Below are 16,187 nucleotides of genomic sequence, written 5' to 3' on the forward strand. Positions count from 1 at the left end.
CAACAACAACAACAAAAAATACCTTCATTCATTGATTTTCAAAAAAGGACAACAATATCATCTGGAGGCCACTCAGGAACCTTCCAAGATTATGAATTCTAACACTGAACACTGGGCGCCACATTAAGATGAGTGTTACCCACTCTGAAAATAAGTAGATGAAGACGCTCTTCTTAACAAACCCCTCCCACTGGACACACAGAGAAAAGCAGAACTTGAACTCAGCAGTGCTAGGTCTGGGTCCCTGCTCGGCGCTCGGGTGTATCAGCTAACCCCTCTGAGCCTTGGTTATCACATCAACAAACGGAAGGTGATGATTCTGATGATGATAATAAGAAATAACATTTATGCACAGTCAACGACATGCTTGGCTTTACGCTCTCCAAACAATCCCATAGGGAGTTACTACTATTATCCCCATTTTCCAGATGAGTAAACCAAGGCATAAAGAAGAGAAGTGATTTTCCCAGTTGCAAATGTGGAAGTCACGTTTGGAACCCATCAAGCTAGATGGACACACTGTGGATGATGGTGGAAGACCCCCATGAGTTGCCCACCACTGGCACCCCTTCCTCTCTGCAGAGCAATGCAGTGGGAAAGCCAGTCATTCCACAGCTGCGTGCTCTTCTTTCCCTCCCTCCTCCTCATCCCCCATCCCCTGCTCATCTCTTCCCTCCATGAACACAATATGATGTTGCAGTTGTCCACCCAATTCTAAATGCTCCCATTTTGAGGACCCTGTAGATGGATGCAGCCCTGTAGATGGATTAGCAGGCACACTCAGGACATGCCCCTTCCTGTCCCACCCCCGTGAGCAACGATTCCCACTCCACGCCTTCCTCCCTTTTACTCAGCCTGCCTTCTACAAACAGGAAAGACATACAGTCAGCGCAGGGTAACTGCTTCTAATCACAGGTGACAGCAGGAATGTAAACAACACAAGAAACATCTAAATGCAATCCAGTGGCAAGAAAACACTGCTCACTTGCCGGCTCCCTCCCTGGAGAACACCCTCACTGTTTCCTGCCACCCCCTTCGGAAGCTCTGCTCATTAATGCCCTGTTAATAGGAACCCCAGAAACCGGAGCTTCCAGAGAACAGGAGAATGGAACCCTAAGTCATAAATAATCTCCTTTAACTCTACTACCTCCAGGAAGGATTTTCTAGATTGCACCAATTTTTTTGTTGAAAGCAATAATTTTAACGTGTTCTTTTTTGGGTGTTGGAGGGAGGGCAGGAGACAGGGACTCCATTGAAAATCTGTTCAAAGCTAGGGATCCCCTCCCAAGAGGGGGATAAACATACAACAAACATACAACATTTTTTATGTCATTTCAGAGGTTCACAGACTCCATTTTCTATAACATGACAGGGACTCCATTGAAAATCTGTTCAAAGCTAGGGATCCCCTCCCAAGAGAAGCACAAACATACAACATTTTTTATGTCATTTCAGAGGTTCACAGACTCCATTTTCTATAACATGGATGGGACAATGGGAGCACGGAAGAAAATACAAATAAATGCAGATGGCTTCTAAACAGTACAGAGGCACCACGGGGCATTTCCAAGTCTGTAATCGCTGCACACATGGAACAAACATACACCAAGTCTTTTTTTTTTTTGGCTCTTTAGACTGACAGCCTGCTTCTAAACCACCTTCTTCAATGCAAATGGAGAACTCAATGGAGTAACTGCTATGAATAATTTCCACTTGGCTCACTTAGTGCTGAGGTTATCAAGAGACTGAGAAAGCCAGCATTAGAAAGGTGTATCTGTGGGTGTGTGCTGGACATGGCTGCAAAATCGACAGTTCGGAAGCCAAAAGGAAATGGTTTTTTAACTGTCCAGTGTTTGGATTCTTTGTGCTACTGGGGCCCTCCATTAATATAGTTCTTCAGCAGATGGTCACCTCTACCTGCTAGATTCTGGAATCTTCACTGTATTTTTTGTCATGAGATGGGCATGAGAAGAGACGGAGGCCAGGAGAGGGTGAAGGGGCAGCCTTCTTACGCTGGGATAGTCTTACCTCTGTGCCTGTTGGTAGTTTTGTCAAACATCAGCATCGCATCCTCCACCTGCAAAACAAATACAGAATAGAAGCGCTTTAGAAATTTTAACAAATACACAAAACATTATATGTTGTGTGTGTGGGGGGGGTAGTTTCTATTGTAGAAGTAATAGTTGCTCATTAAAGAATATTTGAAAATACAAAAAAGTAGGAAAAAAATCATTTGTCTTTCTCCACAGCACAGCTATAGTTATAGTAATATGGTAGATTTCCCTTTAATATTTGCTTTGGGAAAAAAGAAAGTCTATGCTTATTTTAATATGGTTTAAATCATATTAAAAATGAAATGTCTTCCTTGTTCTTTTTAAATTTAACAATATTGCAAATAACTCCCAGGTTACTACATTATGAATACTTTTTGACCATCACATAACATTTCACAGAGTGAGAAGCTGTAGCTTACTTAATTATTCCGCTTCTGACGAATATTTAAATTGTTTCCAGTTATAAACATGGAACTTTAACATCTAGATTGTTATGGATTGAATTGTGTCCCCCCAAATTCATAGGTTGAAGTCCTAACCCCGGTACCTCAGAATGTGACTGTATTTGGAGACAGGGTCTTTAAAGAAGTAATTAAGTTAAAATGAGGTGACTAAGGTGGGTCTTAAACAGATATGACTGGTATTCTCAGAAGGAGATTAGGACATAGATACCCACAGATGAAAGACCATGTGCTTGACACATGAAAAAGATAGCCATCTACAAGTCAAGGAGAGAGGTCTCAGAAGAAACCAGCCCTGCCACACCTTAATCTTGGATTTCAAGCCTCCAAAACTGTGAGAAAATAAAATTCTGGGTTTTTTGTTTGTTTATTTTGTGGCTGTCTTGTACAGTGATTGGACCACGGACCATGGCATTATCAGCACTATGCTCTAACCAACTGAGTTAACTGGCCAGCAGAAAATAAATTTCTGTTAAGCCACCCAGTCTCATACTTTATGGCAGACCTAGCCAACTAATGCACTGACACTAGGCCTTTTCAAAAACATCAAAAAGAAGAAAATACCAAAGTCAAAATCATCCTCTGTCTCGCAGCAGAAAATAAATTTCTGTTAAGCCACCCAGTCTCATACTTTATGGCAGACCTAGCCAACTAATGCACTGACGCTAGGCCTTTTCAAAAACATCAAAAAGAAGAAAATACCAAAGTCAAAATCATCCTCTGTCTCTCTTCCTAATCCCTTCCAGAGCCCTCCCACGCATCCTGCAACCCTTTTGGGTATTTCTAGCAGTAAGAAGACTTCAGGATCCACACTCAATTCCCACGTAGATCTCAAGAAACTCACACTTAATGAACCAGATTTGGCTTTGGAATCCATTCCTTTCATTTATGATTGCTGTGGTTTGCAAGTTTGTCCCCTTCAAAGCTCATGTTAAAATTTAACCCCCAATATGGTATGGGAAAGGTGTGCCTTTAAGAGGTGGTTGGATTGTGAGGACCATCCCCTCCTGGGCGAACTGATCCATTCATGGAGTAATGGGATAATGGTTTATTGGGTTGGTTATCAGGGAGCAGACTGGGGGCTTTATAAGGAGAGGAAGAAAGTACAGGGAAATGCGCTGTTGCTTAGTCCTTGCTATGTGATACCCTGCATTGCCACGGGACTCTATAGAGAGTCCCCACCAAGAAGAAGGCCCTCACCAGATGTACACTCTCAACCTTGGACTTCCCAGCCTCCAAAACAGTAAGAAATAAACTCTGTTCCTTTATAAATTACCCAGTTTCAGGTATTCTGTTATAAGCGACAGAAAACAGACTAATATAGTGGTCCCATCCTTTATTCCACAAAACACACATCTTCAGCACAGGTGCCTGCCCCATCCAATTAGCTACTCACCTGGGGGGAGCACCTGCTCCAGCCATATGAGCAGCCCACCCTCTCCACTCATTTTGTGCCCAAAGCTGGCAGTAAAAATACAACCTAACCTATGTGGTTGTGGGTGGACAAAACTGTTAGCCTGAGATCACTGTCCTTGGAGCAATTTCAGTGTGTGTATGTAGCTGGGAAGGACCGAGCACTGTTGATTTGCGCTCAGAGGCTCACAAATGAGCTTGTGGGCCTGAACCGAGCCATCTGAGACAAGGAATCATGGGCTATTCATCCTCACTCCTCCCAGACTACAATCTCGGATAGAGGAAGGATACTGGGCAAAGCCCAAAAATGAGGTTTAAAATGGTGTCTCCAGACAAACTGAACTTGTTTATCTAGGTTCAAATATAACGGGAAGAGAGAAGTCAAGGTAAGAATGTTAGATGGGGATAGGCAAGCCAGTCACAAACCTCAAAGGGACTGGCCCACCTTAAAAATCCCTCCTCGAGTCAGGTCCCCCTTTTGTTGCTAAGCAACCGAGCCTGAACACATAGGCTCCTGGGGCCTTCCCCTTCTGGTCCCCATTTCTGAAGTCAGTTGCTGTGAGGAAAATGGCCTTGCATGGTGACTTCTCCAGCAGGGAGCTGTCCTCTCTCTCCTGGGCACCAGGATAACAGGATTAGGTGATGCCAGTTTGGAGATCACTTGAACAGGGGTTCTTTCACCAGACCCCTCCCCGGATGCCCATCCCAGGCCACGCCCCAGTCAGAAGGGCCTGAAGAGTCCCACAGGCACCTGCTGAGGCTGCACATACAACAGCCGTGTGCCTCCCATGCACGACTCAAACAAAACCATCATAAGATCAACTGGTGTGTTTGCACATACAGCAGTCATGCTTCAGCATATGGCATCTCAGACTCAGGCCCTGGGACTCTGTAAGATTTGAATGCCGGGGGTGCGGGTGGGTAGGGGGCCAAGGCCTGCTGGGTATCATGCAGGTAAATGTGGCATCTGTTTCACAACCATCTCCATATTTTCTGAGATGTTTGCCAAATCCTTATTTTGAGCTGAAAATGCCTAACAGTAAGGAAAACAGCCTCCCTTCTGTGTTGGCCGTGTTTTGGTACTGAGACTCGGATCCCTTCACAAAATAAACATTTTGAATTTTTTTAAAAAATGTATTTTCTAAACCCCTTTTCAGCAGTGCGTAATTGGCTCCCTCTTTTCCTTCCTACGTTTGGATGTTTTCTAACGCTGCCCTCCCAACATCCACGCCACCCTGGTGAGTGCAGGGAGAATCTGTATATGTTTTTTAGGGCAACTATTGTCGTAAAGAATAGAGCTCTTCCCTCTATAGTCCAGTTGGTACAATGGGACTCGCAAAGACCTCCTGAATAGTTAAAATGTCAGGGCGAAAGAAAAATTCTATTAACACTTTACAAAATACAACATCTAAGAAGTAGCTAGAGAGGAAAGAGAAAGAAAAAAAAAAATCAACATGGGTAAGTCCCAGTGCTTGGGGGGAGAAAACTTTTCAGCGATTGCAGAAAACTTATTAATTCAGAGAAGCCATCAATGCGATGGAAATCTGGCAGGACAGCAAGAGCTAAAACTAGAAGAATTTGAGTATACAAAGACTGAATAGAATAAAAACACAGCCTCACATACGGGACTGGTTCTCACGGTTCTATGTGAATCAAACAGAAGCAGCTTGTGTGAGTCTCCGTCAAAGGGAAATAAGGGGCAGGGTTAAGGTGACTGGTGTTCAACCCCAGAGCCAGCAAACTGATAACTCCCGCGGTCTCTCTCTGTCTCTCTCTCTCTCACCCACACAAATGAAATCTAGGTAGATTAGTTGCCTGTACAGAGTCATCAACATTAACAGGCAGGCCAGGACTCATTCAAGCTGCCAGGAGAACATAAAGGGTTAGAGGGGCTGGGAATCAAGAGTTTTTCTGACCTTGGATAGAAAACACCATTAGCCCTTCTCAAGGGATGCCACCCTCATCCTTATGATTAACACTGGTATTTACTCTGCCTTGAGGACACCCTCACCTGCCTTACCGAATTCTTTGTACAGAGGTGGACGCCCACAAGGCTAGTGGTCTTGGGCGTCCCCTAGGGAGAGAGGACAGGAGGTGTCTGAACCTCAGCATGCTTTGTCCCATGTCCTGGCACACTCCTGGTCTGTTTTGGGAGAAGGAGCCTATTCCAGCCTAGAGATGTGCCTTATAATAACTTGAGGTAGGTTTAAAACGCAGCCCTAGCATCCTTAATGGTGTATCTTTGTCAACAAAAAAGCAAGGTAAAGTAACTTGGAGATGACATGGTTGGGGATGGGATGTCCCCATTTTTGTCCTGACACAGAAGGCCCTGAACATGTATTTCTGACTATTACAAGGTTCAGACTATGCTGTAATGTCATTTGGACCGTGGGAGGGCCTACGAAAGAGGAGCTGTGCTGTTGGTCTCTATGGCCACTGGTATTGGCCATACGTCATCCACATCAGAATCGTCCAGAGAGTTTGTTAAGCCACAGCTCTCCTGGGCCCCACCCCCGAGTCTCCGATTCGGTAGCATTTGCATTTCTAACAAGCTCCCAGGTGGTGCTGATGCAGCTGCTGGCCTGGAACCGTCCAGAGAGTTTGTTAAGCCACAGCTCTCCTGGGCCCCACCCCCGAGTCTCCGATTTGGTAGCATTTGCATTTCTAACAAGCTCCCAGGTGGTGCTGATGCAGCTGCTGGCCTGGAACCCCTCTTTCTATGCACGACTTTAAGGGATGAGAAACAGGAGCAAAGGTTAAAGACACTGGACGCAGGATGCTTCTGCCTCATTGACATACATTTAGTGCTCAGTCCACGAAACATATTTATCTTCAGAGGCAACTGATCCACTCCAGTGTGGCAACAGTTTTCCCTCTCCTTGTGCCCCGTCTCTCGGACATTTATATTCCAAGATCCTGAAAATGGTAATGATAGAATCCATGATGGAAAAGATGACCAGAGAAGGATTTCTTAGTGGCAAATGAGCTGCCAATGGACATAATGTAGGAAAAATCCAGGTTCAACTTGGGCGATATAAACTTTCTTTCTAACAGATAAACTCCTGCTAATGTCTACATCATGCAGCTAACCCAATCTTGATTAGAAAATCCAGCTAATGGTAATTTTGTTTGCTTTTATACAACATGTATTAGGCATTCAGTATTTGCAAAGTATCAGCCTAAGCACAAATAAGAGGCAAATCACATAGGTTTATGGTAGACCGATTACATTAATGGCCCCACACTCTCCACCTTATAATTTTGCAGATCCTCTCCCCAAAGAGGTGGAGTCTATCTCTCCATCCCTTGCATTTGGGCTTGACTTGTGATGGCCAATAAAATGAGGTAGAGAGAATGGTATGGCCCTTTGGGGCCTAGCCTTAAGAGGATTTGCGTGTTTTTGCTCGTTCTCTCTTGGAACTCTGCCATCACTATGAGAAGGGCATGCTCAGGCTAGCCCAGTTGTAGGAGAGGCATGTGGAGCAGGGCCAAGTCTCCCCAGTTGCTCCAGCTCAGGCTGGGGTCAATCACCTCCAAAACAGGCAAGCAAGGCCAGCCAAGATCAGCAGAAACACTCCCACTGTACTTGAGCCACGTGAAATAAACAGTTATTGTCTGCTGTTTTGCTGTTTGTTTCACAGCATTTTTGTGGGAATAGGTAATTCATACATGCTCCCTGTTCTTAAACAAAAAATGAGCTTACAATCAGAAGATACACAGATAGTCTCAAATAATCATAGAGAGTAAGAAAGGGGGTGGAAGAAGGGAAAGTGTTGAATGTGGGCTGAGTATTAAACTATCAGGTTCCACATTGCAAATGAAACACATTCCAAATGGAACACAGGTACTAGGGTGCAGAGGGACCTCCTGTAAATCTCACCCCAGCAGCAAGGTTGGAGACAGAGATCCTAGAAGCACCAAGAGGAATTGGCAACCTGTTCCTCACTAAATGAGCACCATGAAAATCAGCAATAATTACCACTCCAGTCAGTGGGTGATGCCTCTCTAATCTTAATTCATTTAATGAATAAGCGAACCCTCTTTCAAATGAGTCAAAAGATTTATTGTGAGCCAGACATCCTTGCAGGGTGATTTTGGACGTAGCCATATGGTGATGACCATATCCAGAGGTTAGACATTAGCCAGCGTAGCTTATGTGCTAGCTGAATAGGAAATCTTTAAAGTCACAATACAAAGATGCTTATATAAAGGGAGGTCAAAAAGTCTACATGTCTTTTGGTTAGCATAGGGTGTGACCCCAGAGTTAGTCCCCCAGACCACTGCCTCTTCTCCCCAAGGTTTTGCAGTTTGGCTCCCCAATACATAGTAGCTGAATGACACCAAATTGATTTGAAGACACAGAAAACTTGTTCCAGCTAAAGGGAACCAGCTAAAGGGAGGATTTGCTGGTAAGAACTCAGCGTGGCACACAGCACCGCACACAGCAGAGGGAGGATCCGGGTTCTAATCCCAGCTCCACCAGCATCTCACCAAAGACAAGTCACCTCCCTCCTCTGTCCTTAGTTTCTCATCTGTGCAAGGAAGGAACTGTGTGAGATGATCCCTAAGATCTGCTTTGTAAAGACTCTGCCTAGAATGCTACAGTGGACTGCAGAGACTGCCGGGACAGCCTCTGGGGGCATCAACATCACCAGTGGGGTCCTTTGCAAACACTGTTCTGGGAGGCCGTTCCAGAGCTTTGCCAACCCACGCCCTGAGAAATTTCCCACTCCTCTTGGGATACAAATACACACACCCACACACCATACATATCAAGAACAAAGAGGGAAATAGCACTTCAAATGATCCTTAAATTGTCTGGTCAAATACAAGGAGGAAGGGAGGAGGGAGGGAGAAGGGAAAAGAAGAAACCCAGCTCTGCAAACACCCCCAAAACAAACGCTGTTGAATTCCTCTTCCTGCTCCCACTCAAATGCTTGAAGTGTTAGTTTAAACAAACACCCTCAAATGCAATACCATGATACTAAGGCGGGTAGCGCTTAACAGATCTCTTTAGGCTCCATAAACTCAAGGCACTAAAGCCACGAGAGTGGAGACTCGTATGACATGCAGGACTGCCCAGGACACCAGTGCCTGGTGCTTAAGCTGGAGACAGTGCTGCCTGGTCCCAGGGTTACTCCAGAACATGGGAAGGCACTGTTCTCCACTGCCCCGCTGCCAGCCTGGACGAATACAAAATCGGCCCCTGCCAGAAGGCTCAGTGATGGTGTCTAGTTTATTGAAATGGACTTCTCAGCATGTTCCAGCCTGGCGAAAGGTGGGGTTGGTCCAACTTTCATCATTGCCCCAAAGGAAGAACGGAAGAGAAGAGGGGGCAGAACAGAAAAATCCCATTAGTTCATATGAAATCCAGATCCGTGGTTTTCAACCTTGACTGCTCACTAGAATCACCTGAAGAGATGCTGAGGCCACACCCTGACCTAGCAAATCAACACCCTGGAGGAGGAGCCCAGCAGTGGAGTTTTAAAGCTCCCCAGTGATCCAGGGCGCAGCCAAGGCTGAGAAGCGCTGTTCTAAGTGGCTAATTACAGCTGGGTTGAGCCTTAATAACAGCACGTGTGTAGACGGGCCCTAAATAAATTGGCTGCCTAAATACTGGAGGTTAATCGCCCGCCAGAAGTCAGAATCAGGCAGGCTCCTTGACACACATTGTTCTGCTTTCTCGGGGCTCTCCTTACCAATGTTCTGTCATGGTTCAAAAACTGAACACAGAATTTTTAAGAAAACCTAACACAACTATTGTTTCTCCCCCCCTCCCACACACCAATATTTTCACAGATATTATTATTGCTTTGGTACTCACAACAACCCCACAAGACAGAGATTATTACAAATCCTGAGCCTCAGTTTACCCCCTGGTCATCCTAGAGCTAGCTGGCAGATGCTAGTCTGACGAGTCCACGTCTCACCCTGCCAGTCCCCGCCTTCCCACTCATCTCAGGTTCTCGGCCCCCCGTGCTGCAGGCAGGTGAGCTTCTCAGCCACCCCGTCTCTGTGCACTTCCCCCGGGAAGATGGCAGCAATGCAGGTGTGCTCAGAGCTCTGTCCCAGATGTTGCTGCCAGGCAATTTCCCCTTCACCCCAAAAGAAAAAAAATTCTAGTTTGCATCCACCAGAAAGCTTGTTTTTCTTAAAATCACACCCATGCATTAACTGAATAAGAGAAAAAAAACTCCTTGGTTTCTCCTAAACTCTCTTTCTTTAATAGTGATATAATACACATAAAATTAACCCATTTTTAGTATACAGCTCAGAGGCATTAAGTACATATCCTAAACTCTTCATGGAAGCCTCCCAAGTCTTACTATGGCCAGAATATTCTACTCCCATTAGCAGGACCCTTCCTTATTGCCCTATTTTTTCCTACTTACTTTTTTTATTCTTGGAGGGTAGATTTAACTTAAAACGTCAATGTTTATCAGAATAGCTGTTATGAATTTAATGGAGGGACACCTGCCAATGGGAAGTGAAGTGTGTGAGGTCTCCAGATAACTCTGTCTTGGACACTTAGACATTTTACGTACCTAAAGGCAAAGGCCCCTGCTCAGAGATTGATTCCACAAGTACATAACAGACTCCAAGTTATGAGATATCTATCCCCCCGAAATAACGATTGCTATAATAGCTACCATTTACAGAAGCTTAATAGGCAATTTGCGAAGCTCATTTAATTATCCCAGCAGCTCTCAAGTAGATATTATCATACCCATTTTACAGATGAGGAAATTGTGGTTCACTGAGATTGACTTCCCTAAGATCGCACATGCAATAAACGGTGGAGCCAGGATTTAAATCCAGGTGTGTCCTCTACTGGTCTCCCTTAATTGTATTCTGTTTTTTGAATCCCAAAAGACTTAGCATAGGGCCACTATCTATTGGCTGAACCAATAAACACTGCCTTAAAACCCTATAAAAAGTGAACAGAGGTGATTCGGTAACCTCGCGGAGATGGATGTATATTGCCCTGGAAGATTTAGAAGAGGGAATGACGAGAGATAAAGGAAAAAGGAGGATGTAGGGGTCTCTTCCTTTTAAATGGGCAAATTTTAAAAGCTAGAGATCACTGGGCTCCTCCGAGGTCATGGAACAGGCTGGCAGCTGAGCTGGAACTGGGATGGGGCCCCAGAACTCAGTCCTGGGTTCAGCCACGTGAGTCCACACTGTGCTGTGGACTAATCATACTGAGTGTGTCTCCTGCCTAGGATTGCTAGGAAGGTTTGTGTGGTGGCTAGTCAATGCCTAGCGCACGAATACGTTCATCGTAACAAATACTGATCCAATTCACTGCTCCACCCCTACAATCCTCCTGCTGAGCCACCTCGGGGGGCGCAAGCACACGCACATTTGCACACACACACTTCATGCGGTTAAGCCGGGAGCCACACCCAGTGCTGTGTCTCTTCCCACTTCCAGTTGGTCACACCAAGGGACAGCTACTAACAGACCCAGCAAGCTCTTGGGGGTGCAGTCCCAGGAGGCCCTAGCTCAAAATTGAGCAGGGGAAGCAAGAGTCTGCCTGTGTGAGGTAGGATTGGGATGGCGGCTGAGTTCCAGCTGTGCAGCTGAAGCCCGGGGCCCGGCACCCTTGGGAGGGTGGGGCAGGAGGCTCTCTCTGGGGATAGCTGAGTGGGGGCTTAGAGAGCAAGAGGCGAAGGAAGGGAGGTGGTGGGAGAGGGACACTGAGAGGCCAGGCATGAGCTGTTGGAGGAGCAGTTGGACCCAGCAGGCCTGACAGCTGTCACAAGGAAATGGCATCTGGCCTAACGGCCTCTTGTGTGAGGCTCCTTCGAGTGGCGGCTGCTGTGCTCCGGAAATCCAGGGCCAGTTTACAGCACTGGCTGTGAGTGCTTGCGTTGCGGGCACAAGTGTGCTCTGGAGGAGGGGAGCGGTGGGCGTGGGCGGCCTGCCTAATGCTCTTCTCTCACCCTCTCCAGCCTCTCCCCATCAGGCCTCACCTACCGTGAAAAAGGCCCAGACCTGCCAGCTCCAGAGGAGAGAGGCAAATCATTAGGGGTGCGCTGATGTGCCGTAACACTCTCCTGCATTCCCATTAAACAAATACTAAACTGCTAATTGCCAAAATGGATCTCCACGACTCTGACTGAACAGGGGGAAGGGTTTATAATTACCAAGTGTGAAAATGCACAGCCTGTAAATAACCACCTCATCCGTCCTAATATGGCCTGATATTGATGGGCATGAAATAAATATCAAGACTAAATGAGAAAATCATCCCCATCTCCTGTGGCCAATGCAATCTCAGATGGTGACAAGCGTAGCTGCAGCCATACACTTGGGGAGGGCGGAGGGGAAAAGGGAGAGGAGTTTGTAGGCTTGAAAGTCTAGGTTCCAATCCCAATTTCAATCCCCCGGGCCATTTGCATCTTCTCTCTGCCTGGAAAACAGCAAGGGTAAATAACATGGCTTGATGATGGCATTGATGGCTTGTTTGCAGCTAGGAAAGACCAGGGCCCTTGGGGCAGGGAATTTCTGAGTGCATGGGCCTCCAGGACAGGGCTTCAGACACCCTCTCCCCTGCCCTCTTTTAACAGACTGGCTGGTAAGAATGAAGAATGAGATGGAGAGATTAGCCACGGTGACACATTTATTCATTAAACAAACATTTATCAAGGCTTTACTGTCTGACCAACACAGAGTTGATTACAGAGCACAGATGGAAAGAATTTGGGTTTAGAGTGATCTTTGGGCTTTCTGACACCCCCATGTCACCATGCATCCCTTCCTGCCACTCAGCGGGCAGCAGACTCTGGTCTCAGATTCCACAGCCCGACTACTTTCCTTGACTGCACAAGTGAGGGGGGAGGTGACGTGCCGAGGTCACAGGGTAGCTGCAGGCCTCCCAAGCACGCTCTCTCTCTCCTCACTGCTCTTTGGAGGCACCAGCCTGTGGCTCTGAGGAACTCTGCCCGGTCTTGGAGTGAAGGTCAGTACCCGGAGTAGAGAGGAAGTTCCACTTGTCTCAGAACCACAGACTTGGGAGTTAGAATGACCCAGAGTTCACCTCTCCATTTCCCACCCAGCACAGGAATCCCCTCTCCAAGGCTCTTTTGAACCCTTTCTGGAGCTTCAGAGACTTGTCCCACCTCCTCGGACAAGCTGCTTGAGCCTGAATTCAGCAGCAGAAGCACTTAGGTGCCCGAAACAGCAGCTTCCTCTGATTCACAGCTCAGTTTTGGCACAAGGCAGAAGTCTGTGAACTGTATCAGGCACCTATTGGGTGCACCAAGCACCTCCTACCCCCAAAGTTTCTTTATGGGGCTTGAATAGCATCCGAAGAAGTTTCTGCTTCTTCCCCTCTCAGCTGCCTGATGCCAATCTCCTCAACTCTCTGTCCCTAAAGTCACCCTGAGAGTCCTTGGTCAAAGACCCCAGGGGTTGCTCAGTTCTAGTCCTGACCCAAAGACCTTTATCAGAAATTAGCGGGCCGGCCCGGTGGCGCACTGGAGAGCACGCCGCTTGGGAGCACGGCGGCGCTCCCACCGAGGGCTCGGATCCCATGTGGAGACCGGTTCCCGCTCACTGACTGAGCGCGGTGCAGGCGCAACACCGAGGGTTGCGATCCTGTTGCCAGTCCCCAGTGCGGGCGCGACACCGAGGGTTGCGATCCCGTTACCGGTCAGTAAAAAAAGACAAAAAGGAAAAAAAAAAAAAGAAATTAGCAAGATAAAGGAAAGCCTAAACTACAGACTATTTTAAAGGAAATTCTACTTTGTTACTTTGAAATTCCCAAAGTGAGATAGGGGGCGTGGGGCCACCCCACCCCTGCCCACATCCAGGCAAGCAATAGCATGGGGGTCCTGAGGCCTGGGGCCATGAGCCCCCACCGCCACCCCCACTTGCATGAACATCATAGAATGTATTTACTGGCCACCTGTGTTTCTTTGGGGTGTGTGACTTGTCTGCTCATGTCCTTCACCAAATTTCTATTAAGATTTTTCTAATTCATTTTTAAGAGTTCTTTATGCATTAAGAATGTCAATCTTTGTATGTTAAATGTGTTTCTTATCAACTGACTTTCAATTCAATTTGTGATGTTTTCCTTTGTATGTTGAGAAAATAATTTTCTATCTAAAAGTTAAATTTAAAAAAATTCAAAAATAAATAATTTCCCAAAGCATCTTCAAATAATGGTTAGCAAAACACAGCTGAGGACAAAGTGCAGGTGCAGCAACAGGCTGAAGGATTCAGCCGCCTGGCAAAGTTACTTCTTGTTCAAAGAGGATCATAAAATCTTTGAGGCGAAAAGGACCAAAGAGATATGAGTCCAGCCCACTCATTTTCCAGAGGAGCAAACTGGCTCTAAGCAATTTGGTGCTGCGGACAAAGCCACAGTGGTAGAGTGAAAGGAAGCTGGCATAGCACCACAAGTCCTGGGTTCAAATCCTGCTCCACCATTTCCACCCATGCATGATCTTGGGCAAGACTCTCCACGGCGGCTCGGTTTCCTTGTGCATAAAAGGAACAGTGATCACTGTTAACTTCACCCCAGCCATGAGAAGTAGAAATTATTGACATAATATACAGGAAAGCACCTGGCCAGTGGTCAATGACTGCCCTATGCTATTACCTGTATACATCCCAGCCCCAGCACACACAGATGCCCAACAAATATCTGTTAGATAACGAATAACAGACTTTGTATTGATTACCAGAAACTCCAGCTTAGTGAAACCAGTATGGATGAGTGAGGTTTAGCCTCGTAAGTGTACCTGGCTTTATGTACTGTGCCACCATGAGTCGTATGCAAGGAAACCATATTTTAGAAACACAAGCGGAATGGAAAAACAAACCGTGGTACATCCCTGCAATGGAATACTCCTTACAATAAAAACACAACTTAGATGGGTCTCAAGGGAATTATTCTGTCTGGAAAAAATCAACCTCAAAGGCTTGTTACGTACTGCCTAATTCCATTTCTATAACATTCTCAAAATGACAAAATTATTGTGATGGGGAACACATCAGTGGGTGTCAGGGGCTAGGGATGGGGGAAGGGCTTGGATATTAAGGGGAAACACAAGGAGTTTCTTTGTGTTGATTGAACAGTTCTGTATCCTGATTGCAGTGGTGGTGACTTGAAACTACACATGTGATAAAATTTCAAAGAACTGTGCATGCACACATACACAACACACACACAAGTACATATGAAAATTGATGATGTTGCAGTGTTGGTTTCCTGATTTTAACCATGCACTATGGTGATAGGAGATACTACCACTGTGGGAAGCTGGGTGAAGGGTACACGAAAGCTCTTTAAACTATTTTTACTACTTCTTGTGAGTCCTAAACTATTTAAAAATAAAAATGTATAATAATAATAATAAAAAGAAACCACAAGGGGGCTCATTATTTCAGGAAACTCCATGGCATATCAGTTTATAATGCAAACAATTATGCCCCAATTTTTCTTGATTTGGATAAAATGGGTATAAATAAGCCTTTCCTGCTTCTCATATTTGGCTGGCAAACACAACTCTGAAATATTATTCTGTCCCATGAATATCCATGTTGGCAGGCTCCAACTACCCCATCTCTTCTTTACTAATTCTCAGGAAATTTCATATACAGCTCTGCACACCCTATCTAGCCCATACTAGAATAATAATACAAAAAAAAAAAAAAAAAAAAAAAAGCTTGCTGGTTGAGTTTCAGAAAGATTTTGCAGGATAAAGAAAAAAAAATCAGATAGAAAAGAGTATTAAATCCAGTGGTTTCTAATTTTTCTTTTTTAAGTCATCAGGGCTTTTTGTTTAATTTTTGAAACACAGATCTTATGTGTTTTGACGTTCATATACCAAGCAAATTGTACTAATGAATGCTTTGGATGTACAGAAAGTTACTTGTCAGTACTTGTCATAATTGTACCTGGGGCTGAAAGTGACCAGGGACAAGGTGAGTTGAGGTACTCTGTCTAAAGCAAGCACATCTGACATTTTAGTTGGCCTTCATGTGGTTTGGGGTGGGGGACTCATGGTGCTTGATAGATTTTTTTTTTTTTAAATAATGAAGTCAACGTGAGGACCTGCATTCCTTCTGCTGACCTCTAGGTTGGAAACCTCTAGCCTACTCAGATCATGACTCAGATCTTTGCAAATAAGTATTGACAGAATAACCAACCCTCCTACTTAATCCCCAAGGCACTCAACTCTCTAAAGGGGGGGGGGGGGGGGAGGGGGGGGGGGAAAACCCGAAAACACCCTTAAAAAAAAAAAAA

The 16,187-nt window shown here is 45.6% G+C and overlaps 1 protein-coding gene across 2 annotated transcripts in view; it reads right to left on the reverse strand.

Annotated features, from left to right (window-relative positions):
- MSI2 (musashi RNA-binding protein 2) overlaps window positions 1–16,187 on the reverse strand; it is a 425,361-nt gene that overhangs the window by 160,816 nt on the left and 248,358 nt on the right. For both annotated transcript variants that reach the window (XM_008588957.1, XM_008588952.1), the window contains exon 6: window positions 2,029–2,077. In XM_008588957.1, coding sequence (XP_008587179.1) covers window positions 2,029–2,077 — 49 coding nt within the window. The remainder of the gene's footprint in view (window positions 1–2,028; window positions 2,078–16,187) is intronic.

This window comes from Galeopterus variegatus, unplaced genomic scaffold, assembly GCF_000696425.1.
Source record: "Galeopterus variegatus unplaced genomic scaffold, G_variegatus-3.0.2 Scaffold133, whole genome shotgun sequence".
Taxonomy (NCBI): Eukaryota; Metazoa; Chordata; class Mammalia; order Dermoptera; family Cynocephalidae; genus Galeopterus; species Galeopterus variegatus.